This window comes from Erpetoichthys calabaricus, chromosome 12, assembly GCF_900747795.2.
Source record: "Erpetoichthys calabaricus chromosome 12, fErpCal1.3, whole genome shotgun sequence".
NCBI classification, from domain to species: Eukaryota; Metazoa; Chordata; class Cladistia; order Polypteriformes; family Polypteridae; genus Erpetoichthys; species Erpetoichthys calabaricus.
In genome coordinates, this window is record NC_041405.2 from 152,817,949 (window position 1) to 152,839,162 (window position 21,214).

The following is a 21,214-nucleotide window of genomic DNA, read 5'->3' on the forward strand; positions in this document are numbered from 1 at the left end:
GTGAAGTGTGCATGTGCGAGGCACGGTGCGATGTGCGATATTACTGTCAGAGAAAGTTAGAGGCGTTTTACGGAAATACAAACCAGTATTACTGCGAGAGGAAATTAAAGGTACACAATACAGTGACGCATATTACAGCCACATAAAAGCCAGTATTACTGTCAGAGGAGACTAAAAGGCATATTACCGAGGCGCACACCTGTATTACCGCCAGAGAAAATTAAAGGTATATTACGGACGTACAAGCCAGCGGACGCACAAGACAGTATTACTGTCACAGAAAATTAAAGACACACAATACGTGGCGGCAGCCCACAAAGAACGATCAGCTCAGCAAGTAAACATCAACAAAAGAAAGGCTGAACGACAAAGAAAAATACGACCAACAAAAAGAATGAGGTCAAAGACCCTTGCCATTTAATATAGACTGTTCCTACTAATGTTTATGCACAACTGTTCTAGCATCCGTTATTGTAACGGGCTAAATGACTAGTGTAAATATATTTATATATCTCTATAATATAAAAAATATTTTTGATGCAACGAGATTTTTTAGGAGATGACCTTTTGGAAAAGACTTTTTCAAGTCCCGCGAGACGAGAAAATTCTGCTTTTATCACCAGAAGGCTTTTTACCTGAAATGAAGGCTATTAGGACTCAATGGATAGGCATACAGAGTCGATAGTTTTATTGCAATAAAATAACCATAATAATAACAAGGACTCAACCCAATACGGCCAAATTGAGCTGAGCCCCGAACAGTTCAAAACCCAAAACTTATATATCATTTCTTATCACTTTGTCCTTGTTCAATTAGCTCGTTCTGCACCTGTTTTTAGTGTCCATTGTTTCTCTGTAGTTTCGGTTTTGCTTATTTTTGATTGGTTTAAGGCTGGGCAGATGGCTTCCTCTTACCATCTTTGGGCTTTCTTATGTCATTTCCTTTCCTAAGCCTTCCAAATCTTTTTTATAATGGTGGCCTGAAGCTTAAGCTTTGATTTTAAACATAATATGGCATGTGCCTTTATTTAATTATTTGCTTGGCATGCTTGATTTACATTTACAGTATTACTAATTTTCTAAACTTATTTAGAACATATTTTGTCATGTTCCTTGCATTACATCATCTGACCTTGGCAGCAATGCCTTTTTGCCATCTGTGCTGAGTCATTATTCCAGCTGGCTTCATACGTGCCTTCTAAACCCATGTTTTCTGGCCTCCATGAGAACAGATGTTCTCATGCCTTCTTATCTTGTCCTCGGCTAGTTTCTGTGCGTCATTTTTGTCCTGTTTGTATTCCTGCTTTCTTGATACTGGTAATTTTCCTTCAAGCTTAAAAATAATGCGATATGACTGATTTTTTAGTTAACCATTTGCTTGACCTATCTTATTTGCCTAACATTCTAATTTATGCTTAATCTTAATGTTTTAGAAGCTATTAAATTACTTTTATGCCCATTTATGCTAATATGCTATTTATGCCAAATATATAAAATTTTCCCTTCTATACTATCTGCGCCCACCCCTGGGGGTTGGTGAACGAAGCGAGCAGGTGGCAGAGCCCCCTAGTATCTTGTATATAAACGTCTATGCGTAGAAGTGTGTGTGTCTGTCCAGTCCGGAAGTGAGAGGTGGAGTCGGGGTAAGAGCTCCGCCTCCGAGGATACACAAGTGAGGCGATCACACCGGCAAAACGAAACCTCTGAATAAAGACACTCGGTTAACTGCTAATGCACAAACGATGCGAGCACATTGGCAACACAAAACCTCTTACGAGAGAGATGCCCAGTGCAGTTCCTTTCAATCACCTGACATCTTTACATTTCAATTTTTTTTCTGACGATTTCAATAGTTTCTATGACCACAGGCTTTTTACAGCACGGGCTTACACAGCTAGTTACAGTGCATCCGGAAAGTATTCACAGCGCATCACTTTTTCCACATTTTGTTATGTTACAGCCTCATTCCAAAATGGATTAAATTCATTTTTTTCCTAAGAATTCTACACACAACACCCCATAATGACAACGTGAAAAAAGTTTACTTGAGGTTTTTGCAGATTTATTAAAAATAAAAAAATTGAGAAAGCACATGTACATAAGTATTCACAGCCTTTGCCATGAAGCTCAAAATTGAGCTCAGGTGCATCCTGTTTCCCCTGATCATCCTTGAGATGTTTCTGCAGCTTCATTGGAGTCCACCTGTGGTAAATTCAGTTGACTGGACATGATTTGGAAAGGCACACACCTGTCTATATAAGGTCCCACAGTTGACAGTTCATGTCAGAGCACAAACCAAGCATGAAGTCAAAGGAATTGTCTGTAGACTTCTGAGACAGGATTGTCTCGAGGCACAAATCTGGGGAAGGTTACAGAAAAATTTCTGCTGCTTTGAAGGTCCCAATGAGCACAGTGGCCTCCATCATCCGTAAGTGGAAGAAGTTTGAAACCACCAGGACTCTTCCTAGCTGGCCGGCCATCTAAACTGAGTGATCGGGGGAGAAGGGCCTTAGTCAGGGAGGTGACCAAGAACCCGATGGTCACTCTGTCAGAGCTCCAGAGGTCCTCTATGGAGAGAGGAGAACCTTCCAGAAGGACAACCGTCTCTGCAGCAATCCACCAATCAGGCCTGTATGGTAGAGTGGCCAGACGGAAGCCACTCCTTAGTAAAAGGCACATGGCAGCCCGCCTGGAGTTTGCCAAAAGGCACCTGAAGGACTCTCAGACCATGAGAAAGAAAATTCTTTGGTCTGATGAGACAAAGATTGAACTCTTTGGTGTGAATGCCAGGTGTCACGTTTGGAGGAAACCAGGCACCGCTCATCACCAGGCCAATACCATCCCTACAGTGAAGCATGGTGGTGGCAGCATCATGCTGTGGGGATGTTTTTCAGCGGCAGGAATTGGGAGACTAGTCAGGATAAAGGGAAAGATGACTGCAGCAATGTACAGAGACATCCTGGATGAAAACCTGCTCCAGAGCGCTCTTGACGTCAGACTGGGGCGACGGTTCATCTTCCAGCAGGACAACGACCCTAAGCACACAGCCAAGATATCAAAGGAGTGGCTTCAGGACAACTCTGTGAATGTCCTTGAGTGGCCCAGCCAGAGCCCAGACTTGAATCTGATTGAACATCTCTGGAGAGATCTTAAAATGGCTGTGCACCGACGCTTCCCATCCAACCTGATGGAGCTTGAGAGGTGCTACAAAGAGGAATGGGCGAAACTGGCCAAGGATAGGTGTGCCAAGCTTGTGGCATCATATTCAACAAGACTTGAGGCTGGAATTGCTGCCAAAGGTGTATCGACAAAGTATTGAGCAAAGGCTGTGAATACTTATGGACATGGGATTTCTCAGTTTTTTTATTTTTAATAAATTTGGAAAAACCTCAAGTAAACTTTTTTCACGTTGTCATTATGGGGTGTTGTGTGTGGAATTCTGAGGAAAAAAATGAATTTAATCCATTTTGGAATAAGGCTGTAACATAACAAAATGTGGAAAAAGTGATGCACTGGGAATACTTTCTGGATGCACTGTATATATATCCTTAAACTGGAAAGTTTACAGATGACTTTGTAGAGTACAAACGAGGAGCTGCTGGGTGGTTATCATAAATAAGCTGAAGTGACAGCTGCCACCACCGATGATGTGAGTCTTACCAGGAAAATCAGGGACCAGGAAAACATTTTCTACCTTAGGGTTCCGCTGTAGGCACTCGCCAAAAAGAGTCCAGGGACTCCAGGGTAGTTGGCAAAGATGTCCATTACCATAAACGGGATGTACTGAAATGAGATTGGCACGTTGTTAGAAATGCTGCTCTGTTTAGCTCATCTGCCCACCTGCACATCTGTCCCACTGTGCCCATTTACTTCCCAAGTCTTTACATACCTGGTCAGGTGCGGTGATCAGGCCCAGCTTTAGAGGGTCACACTTTGTATACAGGGCAAACATGACAATTCCACAAATGACTGCACTGCCCACAATGGTGCACAACCCCAGCTGGTTCACAAACAGAGCCCTGAGGACACAGAGAAGCACGAGAAGTTAACTGGGAATCTTCATATATGAACAAAAGATAAAAGTGGATGAAAACTGGACCAGGAGAAGTGCACTGCCATGGGCAGACTAGATAATAATGCCTTTAAAATAAAGTTCCAGAAGAGGAGCTGTGAGCCAATTGACAAGCAAGGATTCATAACCATGAAGTAATTTAAACACTGCCATAAAATCAAGAACCAAAACCCTAAATTGTAGTCAAATATCCATTGCCTAAGAGACATTTGCCAGGAAATTGCCTGTGTCTGTGTATCTTTGTGTCTGTCCAGTTTCTATGACCCTGTCATACCAACAGATGGCACATCACAAACATTAACACTGCTTTTACAAATCCCATACCAAATGGCTTATGACAGAGACATGTGCATTGCATTTTTTGTTCCAACAGATGGCACCTCACAAATATTAACACTTTTTTTTTTTTTTTACAAATCTCATATCAAATGGCATATAATAGACCTGGGCATTGCATTTGTCATTTTAACAGATGATGCATTACAAACATTAACACTGCTTTTACCAGTCCCATACCCAATGGCATATAGCAGAGACATATACATTGCATTTATCACTCCAAAAGATCGAACATCACAAACATTTATAGTAATGCATTGTATTATTACAAATGTTTATATATTGACTCAGAAAGCATTTCATAAGGAGCCACAAGAAAAAAAAAATGGGAAGTTCAGGGTGTGGTGTGTAGATGGGTGCAGAATTGACTCAGACACAGGAAGCTGAGGGTGATGATGTGAGGAATCTTATCTGAAACTGGGTGATGTCAAGAGTAGTGTCCAACGGGACAGTGCTGGGGCCGCAGCTATTTATAAAATATATATGAATGGTTTGGATAGGACTAAAACTAACAAGCGGGTTAAGTTTTCAGATGATACCAAGATAGGTGGATTGGCAGATAATCGAGAATCCGTTGAATCAGCACAGAGGGGCTTGGACAGAAGCCAATTTGTGGCAGTAAATGTAAAATATTACATGTAGGAAGTTAAGATGTTAAATTTAAATGCAAAATGGGAGGACAGGATGTGTGAACTGTCATACAGATAAACCTCAGTATGTGCGTCTCGGGAACTGCAGGTCTGACATTGTGGTCAGCAACACAGGAGCGCTGCAGGCTACTGTACTTTCTCCGGTCCTGTTCAGCCTATATACATCAGACTTCCAACACAACTCGGAGTCCTGCCACGTGCAAAAGTTCACTGATGACACTGCTATCGTGGGCTGCATCAGGAGTGGACAGGAGGAGGAGTATAGGGACCTAATCAAGGACTTTGTTAAATGGTGCGACTCAAACCACCTACAACTGAACACCAGCAAAACCAAGGAGCTGGTGGTGGATTTTAGGAGGACCAGACCCCTCATGGACCCCGTGATCATCAGAGGTGACTGTGTGCAGAGGGTGCAGACCTATAAATACCTGGGAGTGCAGCTGGATGATAAATTGGACTGGACTGCCAATACTGATGTTCTGTGCAAGAAAGGACAGAGCCGACTATACTTCCTTAGAAGGCTGGCGTCCTTCAACATCTGTAATAAGATACTGCAGATGTTCTATCAGACGGTTGTGGCGAGCGCCCTCTTCTACGCGGTGGTGTGCTGGGGATGCAGCATAAAGAATAAGGACGCCTCACGCCTGGACAAACTGGTGAGGAAGGCAGGCTCTATTGTTAGCATGGAGCTGGACAGTTTGACATCTGTGGCAGAGCGACGGGCGCTCAGCAGACTCCTGTCAATCATGGAGAATCCACTGCATCCACTAAACAGAATCATCTCCAGACAGAGGGGCAGCTTCAGCGACAGACTGCTGTCACCGTCCTGCTCCACTGACAGACTGAGGAGATCGTTCCTCCACCACACTATGGGACTCTTCAGTTCCACCCGGGGGGGTAAACGTTAACATTATACAAAGTTATTGTCTGTTATACCTGCATTGTTATCACTCTTTAATTTAATATTGTTATTATCAGTATGCTGCTGCTGGAGTATGGGAATTTCCCTTGGGATTAATAAAGTATCTATCTATCTATCTATCTATCTATCTATCTATCTATCTATCTATCTATCTATCTATCTATCTATCTATCTATCTATCTATCTATCTATCTATCTATCTATCTATCTATCTATCTATCTATCTATCTATCTATCTATCTATCTATCTATCTATCTATCTATCTATCGCACCAACTTATTAAACAGTCCACTTGCTTGAAGTCAGGACTTTCATCCTCCCCAGAGATGCGTCCTGTCCTCATCGTTCTGTCTCAGGTCACTAGTAATGGCGACAGAACAGCACCATGAGGAGCTCAAAGATATGAGAGAAGGAGTGTTCTGTACTTTGACTGCCTGTGGATGATCTAAAAGAAGGTTCTGCATCCTGTGACGGACCCTTACCAGGCTGGGATGCCTCGATAGTGGAAGGCCCCGGGGATGAGAGAGCTTATTCAGGAGATTATCTCCCCTGGAACTATAGAGGGTAGCCCTCCAAGGCTTGCAGTGGGGCCACAGGTTTGGAGCACAGAAGGTCAACCCTGCTGGGGCCACCACCAGGAGGCGCCTGAACATTTTGCAGCACTTACGCCACACCCATAAGTGCTGCCAGAAGAAGCTCATTGGACAAATGGAGTGCTTCCGGGTGTCCTATAAAAGGGGCCATCTGCCACTACTCGGGGAGACAGAGTTGAGAGAAGGTGGATGAAGCGTGGAGGCCGTGAAAGAGAGAAAGAAAAGGACTGGGCTTTGGGGCTTTCCTTATTTGTATTGTGCAGCTGTGAGGAACTAAAGAATAACACTTCCCCACGGACATAGAAGTGTGCTGTGTGCTGATCCTGTGTCTCTGCCTGTTTGTGTCGGGTTGGGGGGGCTATATGCGCCCCCGGTATTCCACAATCCATAATGTGACAAATGGTCCGACATCTGTTACTGTTCAATTTGTCAAACAGTACGTCAGGCTTGATGGCGTCAAAATCCAGAAATTGTGCTCCGACTTCGAAAACCAAGCTCATCAAGAAAAGAGAAGAGTTGATGGAGGATAACCAGCAGAAGATCTTCCTCACTTCTGTTTGCACAGTAGGCAGATTGGTTGGTTACCTTGAAAGGGCTTGGTCGCTGACATTTAAAATGTTTTCTCTGAATGTTCAAAGTGTTTCCTTGCAATGGAGGTTAGCGCCGCAGACTGCATGGCCTGGAGACCTTTAGGAGCTGCCGTGATGATTCACTGACTCCACAGCTCAGGGACCTGTGAAAAAGCAAATGGAAATCTGGAGAGAACTGCTTGTAACAGGACTTGAGGAGCCCACCTGGTATGCCATCTGGCCGCTTTGCCCCGCGGCAGGCGTTGATTTCTCTACTTCTCCATCCCAGTAGTATTTCTGGTGTTTTTACAAAGCACTTCCCATATGTGTGCATTATGGGTACTGAAATCATTGGTGTCAAATCTCATTAATAAAACAAGTTTAGTTCATCAACTAGAAGCCTGAGGTCCTGGGCTTTTCTTAGAATCCAATCCTCTGGTTGTTTTCATTCCTTTTGCAAAGCTGCTTTGGATTCTTAGCGATTTCTTCATTTTATTTTGCCCTGAGGATGGAAGGATGGGGGGAGGCAGCTACTTTTGGACACTCAAGTCAAGTCAAGTCAAGTTGGGGAGCCTGCACTGGTACACTGCATTGCTGCACCCACCACATGGCGAAACAACCCAGTTGACAACCCCCCAGGCAGACACGTAGTCCAGTCCCACTCTCCGGAAATGACCCTCTATCTGCTGCAGCCAGGTGTTACGTAGGCGACCCCTTGGCCTGGTCCAGCCGCTCAGGTCTCCAACAATGAGGATCTTATGAGCTGGATCACCCTCGGGGAAAAGTGCCACATGGCCGTAGTGCCATAACTGACGCTCCCTCACAATGCAGGTCATGTGCCTCAGTCAGGACTCCATGAGCAACACAAAGCCAAACCAGCAGCACCCATGGATTCTCTGAAGAGACACATGAAGAAGTCCAGTCTTCATCTCAAGTCACTGGATAGCGTCCATGTCTCGCAACCAAGAAGCACCAGGACTCTAAAGACTTGGACCTTCGTCCTTTTTCAGAGATATCGGGAGCACCACACACCCCTTTCCAGTGACCTCATGAGCCCTCCATGCTCTCCCAGTCCGTCTACTGACTTCATAGGAAGAGTCACCAGAGTCACATGAATGTCACTGCCGAGATAAGTAAACCTCTCGATGAGGTCGACACTCTCTCCACAGACAGACACACTGCTTACGGCCGTGCCCAAGAGGTCATTAAAGGCCTGGTTGTTGGTTTTTATCAGGACACTCGCAAGCCCAGACACTCAGACTCCTCGCTCAGTCATCTCGAGACCCCCGATCAGAGCCTCCATTGACTCCGCGAAGATCACAGCATCGTCGGCAAAGTCACAATCCATGAATCTTTCTTCACCAACAGACGCCTCCCACCCGCTCTACCCCACGACTCTGCCCAACACCTAGTCCATGTAAACACTGAACAGAGTAGGAGCAAAAACAGACCCCCTGATGAACCCCAGAATCAACTGGGAAAAACACAGAGGGTCTGCCTCCACTCTACACAGCACTCACAGTACCAGTACATAGGCCAGCTGTGATATCCAGCAACCTCGAGGGAATCCCAGGGCAGTTTGATCAACTGAGTTGGACACTGGACACTGCCTCCCCCAAAACATACCCTAGAGTGTAGCGGTGCCCCAGATTCCCGCAGGGCATCCTGGGACTTGGAGTTCGGTTTCTCAGCCCTGTTGGGTACCGTGGGGGCCGTCAGGCCTCATCCCATAGCCCAGAAGTACTCACAAGTCACGGTGTCGGAAGCTCCATAGTACTTACGGGCTGAAGAAAAGCCAGTTCTCCATCTGACCTGGAAGTGCTAGCAAGTCACATGGACTGAAGAATAGAAGCGATTCCGGGTCAAGGACTATTTAAAGGAATGCTGGAGACCCAGCAAGGGAGCTGAAGTCGGGAGGAGTAGGACAGAGCTTGCTGGGAGGTGTGGAGGAAAGATCTGATTTATAAGTGTTTGGGGTTTTCTTGCTTGTTTATTGGTGGCTGTGGTGCTTAAAGGGAAAGAAGGGGCAACAGTGCCACCTAGCGTCCACTCATTGACACCTGCTAACCCTTTGCTGTTTCATCTCGCCTTTTTTTTACAACAAGTTGGAACGATATGAAAAAAAAAAAGAAGAAGCGAAGTGATGTAGTGTGACTTTAATTCCATTGCAGACAGTGTGAACCCAAGACAGGTCAGGTTTTCTCTGGTCCACTTCATTTCACTTGTTGATAGACATCCATTCCTGCATTTCAGGCCTGCGACACATTCCAAAATAAAAAGACGTTGGGCCTATGACGCGTTCAGCACTTTTGTCACGTCGCCATTCCTTCTCACAACACTTCCAAGACGTTTTTGGCGCCGAGGACACCTCAAGCCATGAGGAGTTTCAGGTCTTATTTTGTTCCATTCTTCCTGCAGACACGTCTTAAGGTGTAAGACAGTACGGGGTTGTCATCGGTGTCACATTTTTCGTTTCAAAAATTCTACACACATCATCTATTGGGGACAAGTGAGGACTGCAGGCAGGCCTGTCCAGTTGCCGGACCCTCTTCTTATGCAGCCATGCCGTTATGTCGTGAGCACAATGTGGTTTTGCATCGTCTTATTGAAAAAACGCATAGACGTCCCAGGAAAAGATGTCATCCTGAAGGCAGCAAATGTTGCTCTGAAAATCTCAATGTACTTTTCTGCACTAAAGTTTCCATCACAGAAGTATAAACGACCTTTACCATGGGCACTGACACAACCCCATTCCATGACAGACCCTGCAGGACTTGTTGCTGATAACAGTCTGGGTGGTCCTTCTCGTCTCTGATCCACAGGACACGGCGTCCATTTCTTCTGCAATACTGAGTCGTCTGACCACGATACACATTTCCACTGTGTGATGGTCCATCCCAGATGCCTGCCAACCTCTCCAATTTTAATGGACGCTGCTTCTGGACATGGCTAACATAGTCTTTGTTTTAGAACTGTACAGTTTGAAGTGGCATTTGTGAATGTAACTCCGTATTGTAGTGCTTGACAAAGCTTTGCCAGAGTCATCGCTCATCCATGTGGTGCTATCAGCAATCAATGACTGGCCCTTCTTGATTCAGTGCTGTCTGAGGGATCAGAGATCGCGGGTTTTCACCCTTGACCTTTGTGCATTGAAATTCCTCCAGATTCCTTAAATCGTTTAATGATATTATGCACCGTAGAGGGAGAAGTGTGGAGATGGATGTGTGGAGTTACAAAAAAGGACAGAATAAGAAACAAAACAATCAGGTGTACAACATCTAAGAAAGTAGAGGAGAGTTCATTGAAGTGGTATGGACGTGTGATAAGGAGAGACAATGAAGATGTGGGCAAAAGAATGATGGGATTGGAAGTCCAGTGGAAGAGAAAGTGAGGAAGGCCAAAGAGAAGGTGGATGGATAAAATGAAGGAAGATTTGAAGCAAAAGAGCCTGATGGGGAGTAGGTGTGGGACTGAGCTTTATGGAGAAGGTGGATCAGGTACATCAACCCTACACAGAGGTTAGGAGCAGGCGCTGATACAGCGCATTGCCGCACCCCCAACCTGACAAACCACCCCAGGATCCCAGATTAGGACCCGAGTGCAGCCATGCAATGGGTGACACCTCAGCACCACACTAGTTCAGATGGAATGGGGACAGTGGGAGGTTTGTTAATGGAGGCTGGAGTGCCCGTTCTGCCACCAACCCCCAGGTTTTTCCAAGCAGGTTGGAGGGTCAACATGCAGGCCTGGATGCAGATTAACATCATATCCAGGACAGAACTCCACACAGAAGTGGCAAAAAAGGAAGAAGAAGAAGAAGGAGGAGAAGAAGAGGAAGTGTCTCAGCAGTTTTCCATACCTGTCCCAACCCTTACAATTTGTGGTCTCCTACATTGACCACACCAGGAAACTTCTAGTACAAGTTTTACTAAACCGGCTCTCATATAAACTTCTCCTTATAATTTGTCTTTCCTAGCCAGTGAAACGGAAACATTCCATACACTAAGTAACATTTGAATTTCCACTTGTTGTTTGTAAGCCAATCTTGATGACCCTTCATTCGACAGGGCTTATGAGCTTGTGATTCCTCTTGTGTGTAACTCACTCATTGCTGACGTACACACGTTGCTGAGTAGGTTTAACATGCCGCCTTTCGGTTGAACTTTTCCTCCTTGCACATTTTAGAGGAATGATGTACGTTCATACCGTTACTGAAGAACATTCACCTGGCGGTCACAAAGTGGCAAACGCATAAAAGTGTTTAAATAAAACATTGGGTATATAGTCTTTGAAAAATTTTCAGGACTTTAAAGATCAAACTTTCAATGAAACCCCTCTTGAGTGTCAAGGTTCATTTGGCATTAAGAAAACCGTTGGTTTATTAAGCTACTTAGCCAGGAGCTGAAAAGTTGACTTTAGCAATGCTCCAGTAATTTGTGTTGAACGTACTTGGATTTACTTAACTCTTTGGGAGCTAATTCATTTTATTTCCATTTTAGCCCAGGGAGGAATATTATTTACAAAAAAAAAATTCAGTTTTCTGAAAAGCACACCAGGGCGGCACGGTGGCGCAGTGGGTAGCGCTGCTGCCTCGCAGTTGGGAGACCTGGGGACCCGGGTTCGCTTCCCGGGCCCTCCCTGCGTGGAGTTTGCATGTTCTCCCCGTGTCTGCGTGGGTTTTCTCCGGGCGCTCCGGTTTCCTCCCACAGTCCAAAGACATGCTGGTTAGGTGGATTGGCGATTCTAAATTGGCCCGAGTGTGTGCTTGGTGTGTGGGTGTGTTTGTGTGTGTCCTGCGGTGGGTTGGCACCCTGCCCAGGATGGGTTCCCTGCCTTGTGCCCTGTGTTGGCTGGGATTGGCTCCAGCAGACCCCCGTGACCCTGTGTTCGGATTCAGCGGGTTGGAAAATGGATGGATGGATGAAAAGCACACAAAGCAATAGTTTCACACATTTGAGAGATGTTGCAAACTTAGATAGATAGATAGATAGATAGATAGATAGATAGATAGATAGATAGATAGATAGATAGATAGATAGATAGATAGATAGATAGATAGATAGATGTGAAAGGCACTATATGATAGATAGATACATAGATAGATAGATGTGAAAGGCACTATATAATAGATAGATAGATAGATAGATAGATAGATAGATAGATAGATAGATAGATAGATAGATAGATAGATAGATAGATAGATGTGAAAGGCACTATATAATAGATATCTAGATAGATAGACTCTATCTATCTATCTATCTATCTATCTATCTATCTATCTATCTATCTATCTATTATATAGTGCCTTTCACATCTATCTATCTATCATATAGTGCCTTTCATATCTATCTATCTATCTATCTATCTATCTATCTATCTATCTATCTATCTATCTATCTATCTATCTATCTATCTATCTATTATATAGTGCCTTTCACATCTATCTATCTATGTATCTATGTATCTATCTATCTATCTATTATATAGTGCCTTTCACATCTATCTATCTATCTATCTATCTATCTATCTATCTATCTATCTATCTATCTATCTATCTATCTATCTATCTATCTATCTATTATATAGTGTCTTTCACATCTATCTATCTATCTATCATATAGTGCCTTTCATATCTATCTATCTATCTATCTATCTATCTATCTATCTATCTATCTATCTATCTATCTATCTATCTATCTATCTATAATATAGTGCCTTTCACATCTATCTATCTATCTATTATATAGTGCCTTTCACATCTATCTATCTATGTATCTATGCATCTATCTATCTATCTATCTATTATATAGTGCCTTTCACATCTATCTGTCTATCTATCTATTATATAGTGCCTTTCACATTCATCTATCTATCTATCTATTGTGAGGGATGGCTGGCAGTTTATTCCGGCCAACACCCCCAGGCCACTAGAGGGAGTCCTTCCTGCAGCATAGAGGTGCCCCAAATTCCCGAAGGGCTTTATGGACAATGGAGTTCGGCTGCACAGCCCTGCTGGATGCCATGGGGGCCACCAGGGGACGCTACAGGGAGGCACAACTGTGTTTATTATAGCCTGAAAGTACTACCTCATCACGGGGACGGAAGAAATGAAATACTTCCGGGCTGAAGGAAAAGAAGAGTTCATCTGACCCAGAAGTGAAGGACAGAAAAACTTCCGAGTCAAGGACTATAAAAAGGACTGTGGGAAACCCAGCAGATGGAGCCGGAGTTGGGAGGGAGTGCAACAGAGCTGCTGGGTGGAGTGGAGGATTTGTTATTGATTAGTGTTAGTAATTATTGATTTATTGTGTATAGTGGAGGTGGAGGTGCCTGGTGCACATTATTATTATAATAAATATCTATCTATCGTGCCAGTCATATCTATCTATCTATCTATCTATCTATCTATCTATCTATCTATCTATCTATCTATCTATCTATCTATCTATCTATCTATCTATCTATCTATCTATCTATCTATCTATCTATCTATCTATCAAGATCTGAAGTGGTGTTTTCTGTACCCATAATGCACAAGTAAGGAAGATGCTTAGTAAAACTGGCAGAAGTAAGACTGGGATGGAGGTGAGTATACCTCAAGTGGTAAAAACCAAGAGGGCAGTGCAGTCAGGTGGAATATCAGGTCGGCTCCTGAATTTCTGTTCCGAGCAGCTCTTTCCAGTTTTTCATTTTCTTTTGAACTGTTCCTCGAGTTCTGCTAATGTACCTGAGCTGTGGAGTCTGTCAATCATTAGCTGCGTGCCAAGAAGTTTGAATGACTGCAGGCCAGAGGTGCTCCTCTGCGTTTGGTGCCAGCATTTTAATAACTGAGGGAAGTCCCCTCAAGATAACCAGCAGTCTGTTTGCTGTGCCAACAGAAGTGTGGAAGGTGCTCAGCTGGTTATCTTACTTCAGTTTCTCGCTAAGCCTTGTTCAAATGTAGGAGGACTATTTCTTGGCTTTTCTTCAGGGTTTAAAGGCAGTCTTACATAGTGATGGAAAAACTGAGTGGTATGAAGGCTAACTAATGTATTACATTATGGAATTAAGAACTTTCTTTCAAATCATTCACAGAGTGTCAAAGCACAGGACACTCGTCTGAAATCCAGAGGCTCCTCAAGACTGTCTTCTGTCTCATTTACTATTGTATGCTGTACACAAGTGACCTGAGACAGAACAAAGACCACTGATCTATTATCAAGTATGATGATGATACCCTGTTAGAAGGACACATATCTGGCGAGGAAGAAAGCCACAACTTCTACCAAGTAGACAGTTCAGTGAATTGGGGCAGTCAGAACCCCCCTACCCTGCAGATCAAGAAGACTAAAGAAATGAAATTTGACTTTAAGGCTACAACATCCACACTACTGTACTAGCGTTTTCACATCGTTTACAAAAGTACTGCTGTCCACACTAAAACAAGGGAGAACGTATATAATGTAGATGTTCTCCCACACTGGACAGAAAATCCTTGACGGACTTTGAAAAATTTGCACAGTGTAGAATTATTGATTGATTGATTTACTGACTGACTGTATTATCTGTCTTGTGCATCTGTAACCTCGTTTTTTGTTTCTGCTGCTGTATGCATCTGAATTTCCCTAAGGGATTAATCTAATCTAATGCATGAAGCACCTATTGTGGTAGTCCACGTCTGTCTGTCTGTCCTCATGAAACAACTCGGCTTCCCCCTATGGACCAATTTTATGGACATGTGGCACACTTCTTCTTCACAGAAATTTGTTGAGAGAGTTTTTACTGTGAGAACTCAAACAGATCGCATTGAGCGAGGTTTTGAAATTTCAAAAATCTCCCATTGAAACGCATTGGCAAAGTTGCAAACTCGTCCATCTTAAACGTTCTGTGCGACTTGAGCTGAAAAGTTGACTTTAGCAATGCTCCAGTAATGTTTGTGTCTAACATATTTGGATTTACTTAACTTTTTGGGAGTCTAATTCATTTTATTGTTTCATTTTGGCCCAGGGCTGAATATTTTTTCCAAAAAAAATTTCAGTTTTTCCAAAAAGCACACAAAGCAATAGTTTCACACATATGAGGGACGTTACAAACTTGTCCATCTTAAACGTTTAGTGCGACTTGAACTACAAGAACTACAAATTACAAGGGACGTTTCCGCACTTTTATTTAACTCTACCCTATAGTTCTCCCGCGGATAATTACCAAATAATTTCTGGTATTTTATAATGTCAGTCGTATAAATCGAATGTGGAAAACTCACGTTATTGGTCCAAGAGATTACGATATGCTAACACCCACCTGAGACAGCAACCACAGAGCACCCCTCCTTTTTATTTTTATGTATTGTGCCTACGTGACCACACAGTAATACCCAAACTATTCTGAACTACAAGAAGTACAAATTACGAGGGACGTTCAAAACGTTTCCTCACTTTTATTTAACTCTACCGTATATACTCACGTTTAAATTCTCCCATGGATAAGTTGGGGTTTGATTTTACCGTATAATTTCCGGTATTTTACAATGTCGGTCGTATAACTCGAATGTGGAAAACTCACGCTATTGGTCCAGGAGATTACGATATGCTAGCACCCACCTGAGAGAGTAACCACTTAGCACACGGCCTTTTTATCTTCCTGTGTATTGTGCCTATGTGACCACACAGTAATACCCGAACTATTCCAAACTACAAGAACAACAAATTACGAGGGACGTTCAAAAAGTTTCCGCACTTTTTGTTTAACTATATTTATTAAGAATTTCAAAATTTTTTTTTCGACTCTTCAATTCCACCTGGGGGGGGGGGGGGGGTTAAACGTTAACATTTAACATTATACAAAGTTATTGTCTGTTTTTCACCTGCATTATTATCATTCTTTAATTTAATCTCATTTATTGTATCAGTATGCTGCTGCTGGAGAATGTGAATTTCCCATTGGGATTAATAAAGTATCTATCTATCTATCTATCTATCTATCTATCTATCTATCTATCTATCTATCTATCTATCTATCTATCTATCTATCTATCTATCTATCTATCTATCTATCTATCTATCTATCTATCTATCTATCTATCTATCTATCTAAAAATAAATGACATCTCTTTTCTGCATAGTCACCTTCGTTTGCGATGCAATTTTCCCAGCGTCGTACCAACTTTTTAATACCCAATTACTACTCCTCCCACCCGCCTTCACCGTTTCCAACGAAAATACGAAAGTGCGGAAACTATTTGAACGTCCTTCGTAATTACCCATTTCAATTTTACCTTGAGAGTGGCTGCTTGAATTTGTACATTTTGTATATTTTATGCACTTTTACACATCCGATAGCCACTTGGGGGTCTGATTTGAGTGAGTCAAACGCTGGGCAGAGCGCGCGCACATAAACAGCTCACTCAGGGAGGTGGGCCTTAATTGCAGCCCATAGGTCACTTAATGGCCACAACATCAAGGAATGCCATGACGTCAGTCAGAGGAGGCCTACGGGGTGTGCAGGGTGTTTGGGGGGGGGGGGGGGCCTAGGGCTGACCAACCTCACGCAGTCCATTTACGTCAAACGTTGTTACCAATATGTGTGGACTGATAAACTTGCACGCAAATTTAATAATAAAAATAATGTTAACATACACCGGATTTTCTCATTACAGTGTTCAGCTAAATTTTTGCACGATAACACACAGACTTTATCAAAATATAACTGGAGAATATAACTTGACAAATCCACTCGAACAGGACACGCGGACCTTAGGCACGGGACCAGGGGTGGTCGCCCCACATGCCAACCCCAAATGCCACTCTTGACGTCAGTCACGAAATGCCCTCTGAGTCAGATAACCCTCCCACATCCCTAATTATAACCATAGTGTACACTGGCATTCTATGGGCATGTTGTGACTGACATGGAGGGCCTTACATGACTGACCTCATAGGTATTGTGGGCAGCAATTAAACTCTGTCGGACCCAGCAGCGCCCTCTCCTGGTGCTTTAAGTAAGATAGCTAATAGAGCATAATTTCTCTGGAAACAAATGGAAGGGGAAAGCAATTCTGTAAGCATATATACGACTGAATAACATTATCAGCAGATTACTATTGTAAACGTTATTAACTTGCAGTTAAACAGCATTTGAAATGATTAATAACATGGGAAAGGCGCAGCTACAATATGTACTTGTTAAGCTATAGTCACATATATAAATATATGGCCACCGTGTGCTCAAATGGGCAGCCTGAAAACTGAGAAAATCCTGCCGGACAGCATAGAGACAATGCTGGCATTATGACACTCACCGCTGCGCCTCTCCTTCTGTCTTGCAGGCAACATATCGCTGTACTTGGGACTGGTTCACTCCATACATGGAGAGCCACAGCACGGAACCTCCAAACACAAAAGTCCAGAATGTATAGCGCCTTTGCACGTCGAAGCTGAAACTAAGAACATACGGTCAGAGAAGTGGCAGGGGAAAACCATAGAAAGAAAGAAAGAAAGAAAGAAAGAAAGAAAGAAAGAAAGAAAGAAAGAACTTTTTTCAGACCAAAGTGACTTTAAACAAACATTACTGCTTAACAGTTCAGTGTGATTCAAGTCATGGACGTTGAGCCGTCGAGGCTCATCTGGCACAAGTGCCCCCTTAACTGGACTGGCACCTTTGTTTTTCTTACTCTCCAAAGTTGATTCTTGATCCATTCCTTGCAGTCTCCAGCACTGTAGACGGTCCACCCACTAGAATGGTCCCCCTGATCATGATGGCCAAAAATCCAGAAATCATGACAATGACTTGGAATACATCTGTCCAGATCACAGCTCTCATTCCTCCCTAAACGAAGAACGGAATAGAAACAAGATTTTATCAGCTAATCAATCATTTAATCAATTGGAATAGAGTTTTGTGGTGACCAAGAGGGACTTGCAAGCAGGGCTGTGACTCTGAGGAGACAGGCTATGAAGAATGAAAATGACCAGTAGACAGGACAAGCTAAGGTCAAAACTAAAAATCAAACCAATCTGTCATCAAAATGATTATGCTAATTATAACTTGAAGACCAATAATCTGAACCAAAATTATTAAACCAAGATGATCAATAACAAAAAGATTTTTAATTTGCTCACAACACTAGGATTTATCCTCCATCTCGCATACCCACACTGACCTGCTTACATCGTTAAGATCAAATGCCCAAAAAAATAGCAAAATAGGCCATGGAAACGACCCATAAGCCGAACCCAAGAAATAATCACTTCAGTCCACCCGACTCCAAACTCTACTAGCCTGCTTTGGCCTACACAGGCCTAAAAGGATTTTTACTTTCTAAATACTTTAAGTGTCTCAAAGTATCTCAACGTGCCTCTCAAGGGAATGAAAAACCATAACAAAAATGCTTTGTCATGAGAAACAGTCCAAAAAATAATCTTTCTAAATGAGAGTATTTAATGACCGTAAACGAAAAAAATCAAAAATGAAACTCAGATTTTGCCAAAAAGACAAACTACAAGTGAACAAATCCCAATCATAATCCAAATCATCAAAGGTCAAAACAAAAGCAATAAATTAAAAAATCCGTTAAGTAGTTCTCTTGTGAAAAGCGTTGAGACATATAGAAAGACAGACATACTTTGGATTTTATATATATATATATATATATATATATATATATATATATATATATATATATATATATATATATATTTACTGTCTAATTAAGATGAAATAGCAAGTTCAGGGGCTAAATGAGTGGACTAACACTTCCCCCTTTTTCAGAACTTCTTAAGTGAATAGTCAGACCTAATCTTCCTCATCCTGTTCCTCACCACGCCCATGATGACCTCAGTTCTGGCAGTTATCTCAGTATCCCACCTCTTCTTTCTTTTTGGCTATTTAAACCACCCACATAACCCCCCAGTCTCACTGAGATTGCAAAGGTGGTGAACTAGCTGAGGTGGGGAAAGGCTGCAGGGATCTGTGGTATTCTAGGTGAACTTCTCCAGGTTGGTTGTAAGGCTGTCCTCCTGGCATTGCAAGCAATCTTTGCTTCCATCTGGGAGATGGGCATCTTCCCAACAGACTGGAAAATGGGACTTGTTGCCCCTATCTGGAAAGGGAAGGGTGATCGCCTGGGGGATAGCACTGCTCTCGGTGCAGGGTAAGGTCCTTGTTAGGGTCGTCCTCAATAGGATTCGTGGTCACTTGCTCACCTACCAGCGACCAGAACAGTCTGGTTTTATGCCTAAGAAGTCTACCATCGACCTCATCCTGGCACTGAGGGTTCTCATGGAGTGCAAATGCGAATATCAGCAGAGTTTCTTTGCAGCCTTTGTTGATTTTTGTTAAGCGTTCGACTCAGTTGATCGAGTTGCCCTGTGGGACATCCTGAGGGTTCGTGGGATCCCCTTGAGGTTACTGGATATCATGGCTGGCCTGTACACTGGTACTGTGAGTGCTGTGCAGAGTGGAGGCAGACCCTCTGTTTTTTTCCCAGTTGATTCTGGGGTTCGTCAGGGGTCTGTCCTGCTCCTACTCTGTTCAGTGCTTACATGGACTGAGTGTTGGGCAGAGTCGTGGGGTCCAGCGGCTATGGGGTGTCTGTTGGTGAAGAAAGATTCACGGATCTTGACTTTGCTGATGATGCTGTGATCTTCACGTAGTCAATGGAGACTCTGATTGGGGCTCTTGAGAGTCTGAGTGGGGAGTCTGAGTGTCTGGGCTTGTGAGTGTCCTGATAAAAACCAACATCCAGACCTTTAATGATCTCTTGGGCACGGCCATCAGCAGTGTGTCTGTCTACGGAGAGAGTGTCGACCTCAACGAGAGGTTTACTTACCTCAGCAGTGACATTCATGTCTCTGGTGACTCTTCCTATGAAGTCAGTAGATGGATTGGGAGAGCATGGGGGGGGGGGGATCATGAGGTTGCTGGAAAGGGGTGTGTGGCGCTCCTGATATCTGCAAAAGGACGAAGGTCCAAGTCTTTAGAGTCCTGGTGCTTCCTGTCTTGCTACAGTATATGGCTGTGAGACATGGACGCTATCTGGTGACCTGAGACGAAGACTGGACTCCTTTGGTACTGTGTCACTCTGGAAAATCCTTGGGTACTGTTGGTTTGACTTTGTGTTGCTCATGGAGTCCCGAATGAGGCATATGACCTGCATGAGGGAGCGTCAGTTACAGCACTATGGCAATGTGGCGTGATTACCTGAGGGTGATTGTTGAGGAGCCGAGTGGCTGGACCAGGCCAAGGGGTCGCCCACGTAACACCTGGCTGCAGCAGATAGAGGGTCATTTCCAGAGGGTGGGACTGGACAGTGTGTCTGCCTGGGGGGTTTCCAATCGGGACCCCGAGTTGTTTCGTTGTGTTGTGGGTGCAGCAACACACTGCACCAGTACAGGCTCCCCAAGTTGACTTGACTTAACTTAATATTTACTACTCTGCGGAATTTGTCTCTCTATTTTACAATATATAGATTGTCACACACGTGCGCATAGGAGGCAGCTAAAGGGCTTGAGTGACGGCAGTTCTGAGATATCCCGGGAGGTGGCAGAGTGCACTGACTCTTTTTCTCTCTTGCCTGCAGACCATTCCTGGAAGATTCCACTTGGCTCTCGTGACATCATTTCCGGGACTGAGCCAATGGAAGGAGGCCTTACTGGCTCCGGCCCCTCTGACGTCACGTCCGGGCCCGAACCAATGGAGAACGAACACGTCCCTGATCCTTATGAACTCACTTCCTGTCTTCCCCTTTAAAACCCTGCCCTTTGTCCTAAGTCCTCAGTCTTGTCTTGGACTCAATTGTATGCACATCAGTGCTGTTTATTTGCAGCCAGACCTTTATCATGTCTTTTGGCATTATTTGTCACAGGTATCACTAGTTTGCTCCATGTAATTAAGGTTAGGATCAAGTAGCAAGAATTCGATGGCTTACCAGAGTGGTGTAGAAAGTGCAGATTAAACCAGTGGAAAGCAGAGAAGCCCAGATGTCAATCCCCGTCACTGCAATTAAAGAAAAACGTGTCACCAACTCTCATGAATATCACTTTGCACAGAATCTGTCAGAGTGGACATCCTCAACAAGCTCTAGCGCAGGGGT

General features: G+C 43.5%; 1 protein-coding gene across 1 annotated transcript in view; it reads right to left on the reverse strand.

The window, feature by feature from the left end:
* The window catches only part of slc5a5 (solute carrier family 5 member 5), a 73,395-nt gene that overhangs the window by 39,895 nt on the left and 12,286 nt on the right, over positions 1-21,214 (reverse strand). Inside the window, exons 4-8 of the mRNA XM_051935432.1 lie at positions 21,050-21,117; positions 17,795-17,949; positions 17,423-17,563; positions 3,890-4,019; positions 3,695-3,783 (exon numbers count right to left, since the gene is read on the reverse strand). Of these exons, the coding sequence (XP_051791392.1) occupies positions 3,695-3,783; positions 3,890-4,019; positions 17,423-17,563; positions 17,795-17,949; positions 21,050-21,117 (583 nt within the window). The remainder of the gene's footprint in view (positions 1-3,694; positions 3,784-3,889; positions 4,020-17,422; positions 17,564-17,794; positions 17,950-21,049; positions 21,118-21,214) is intronic.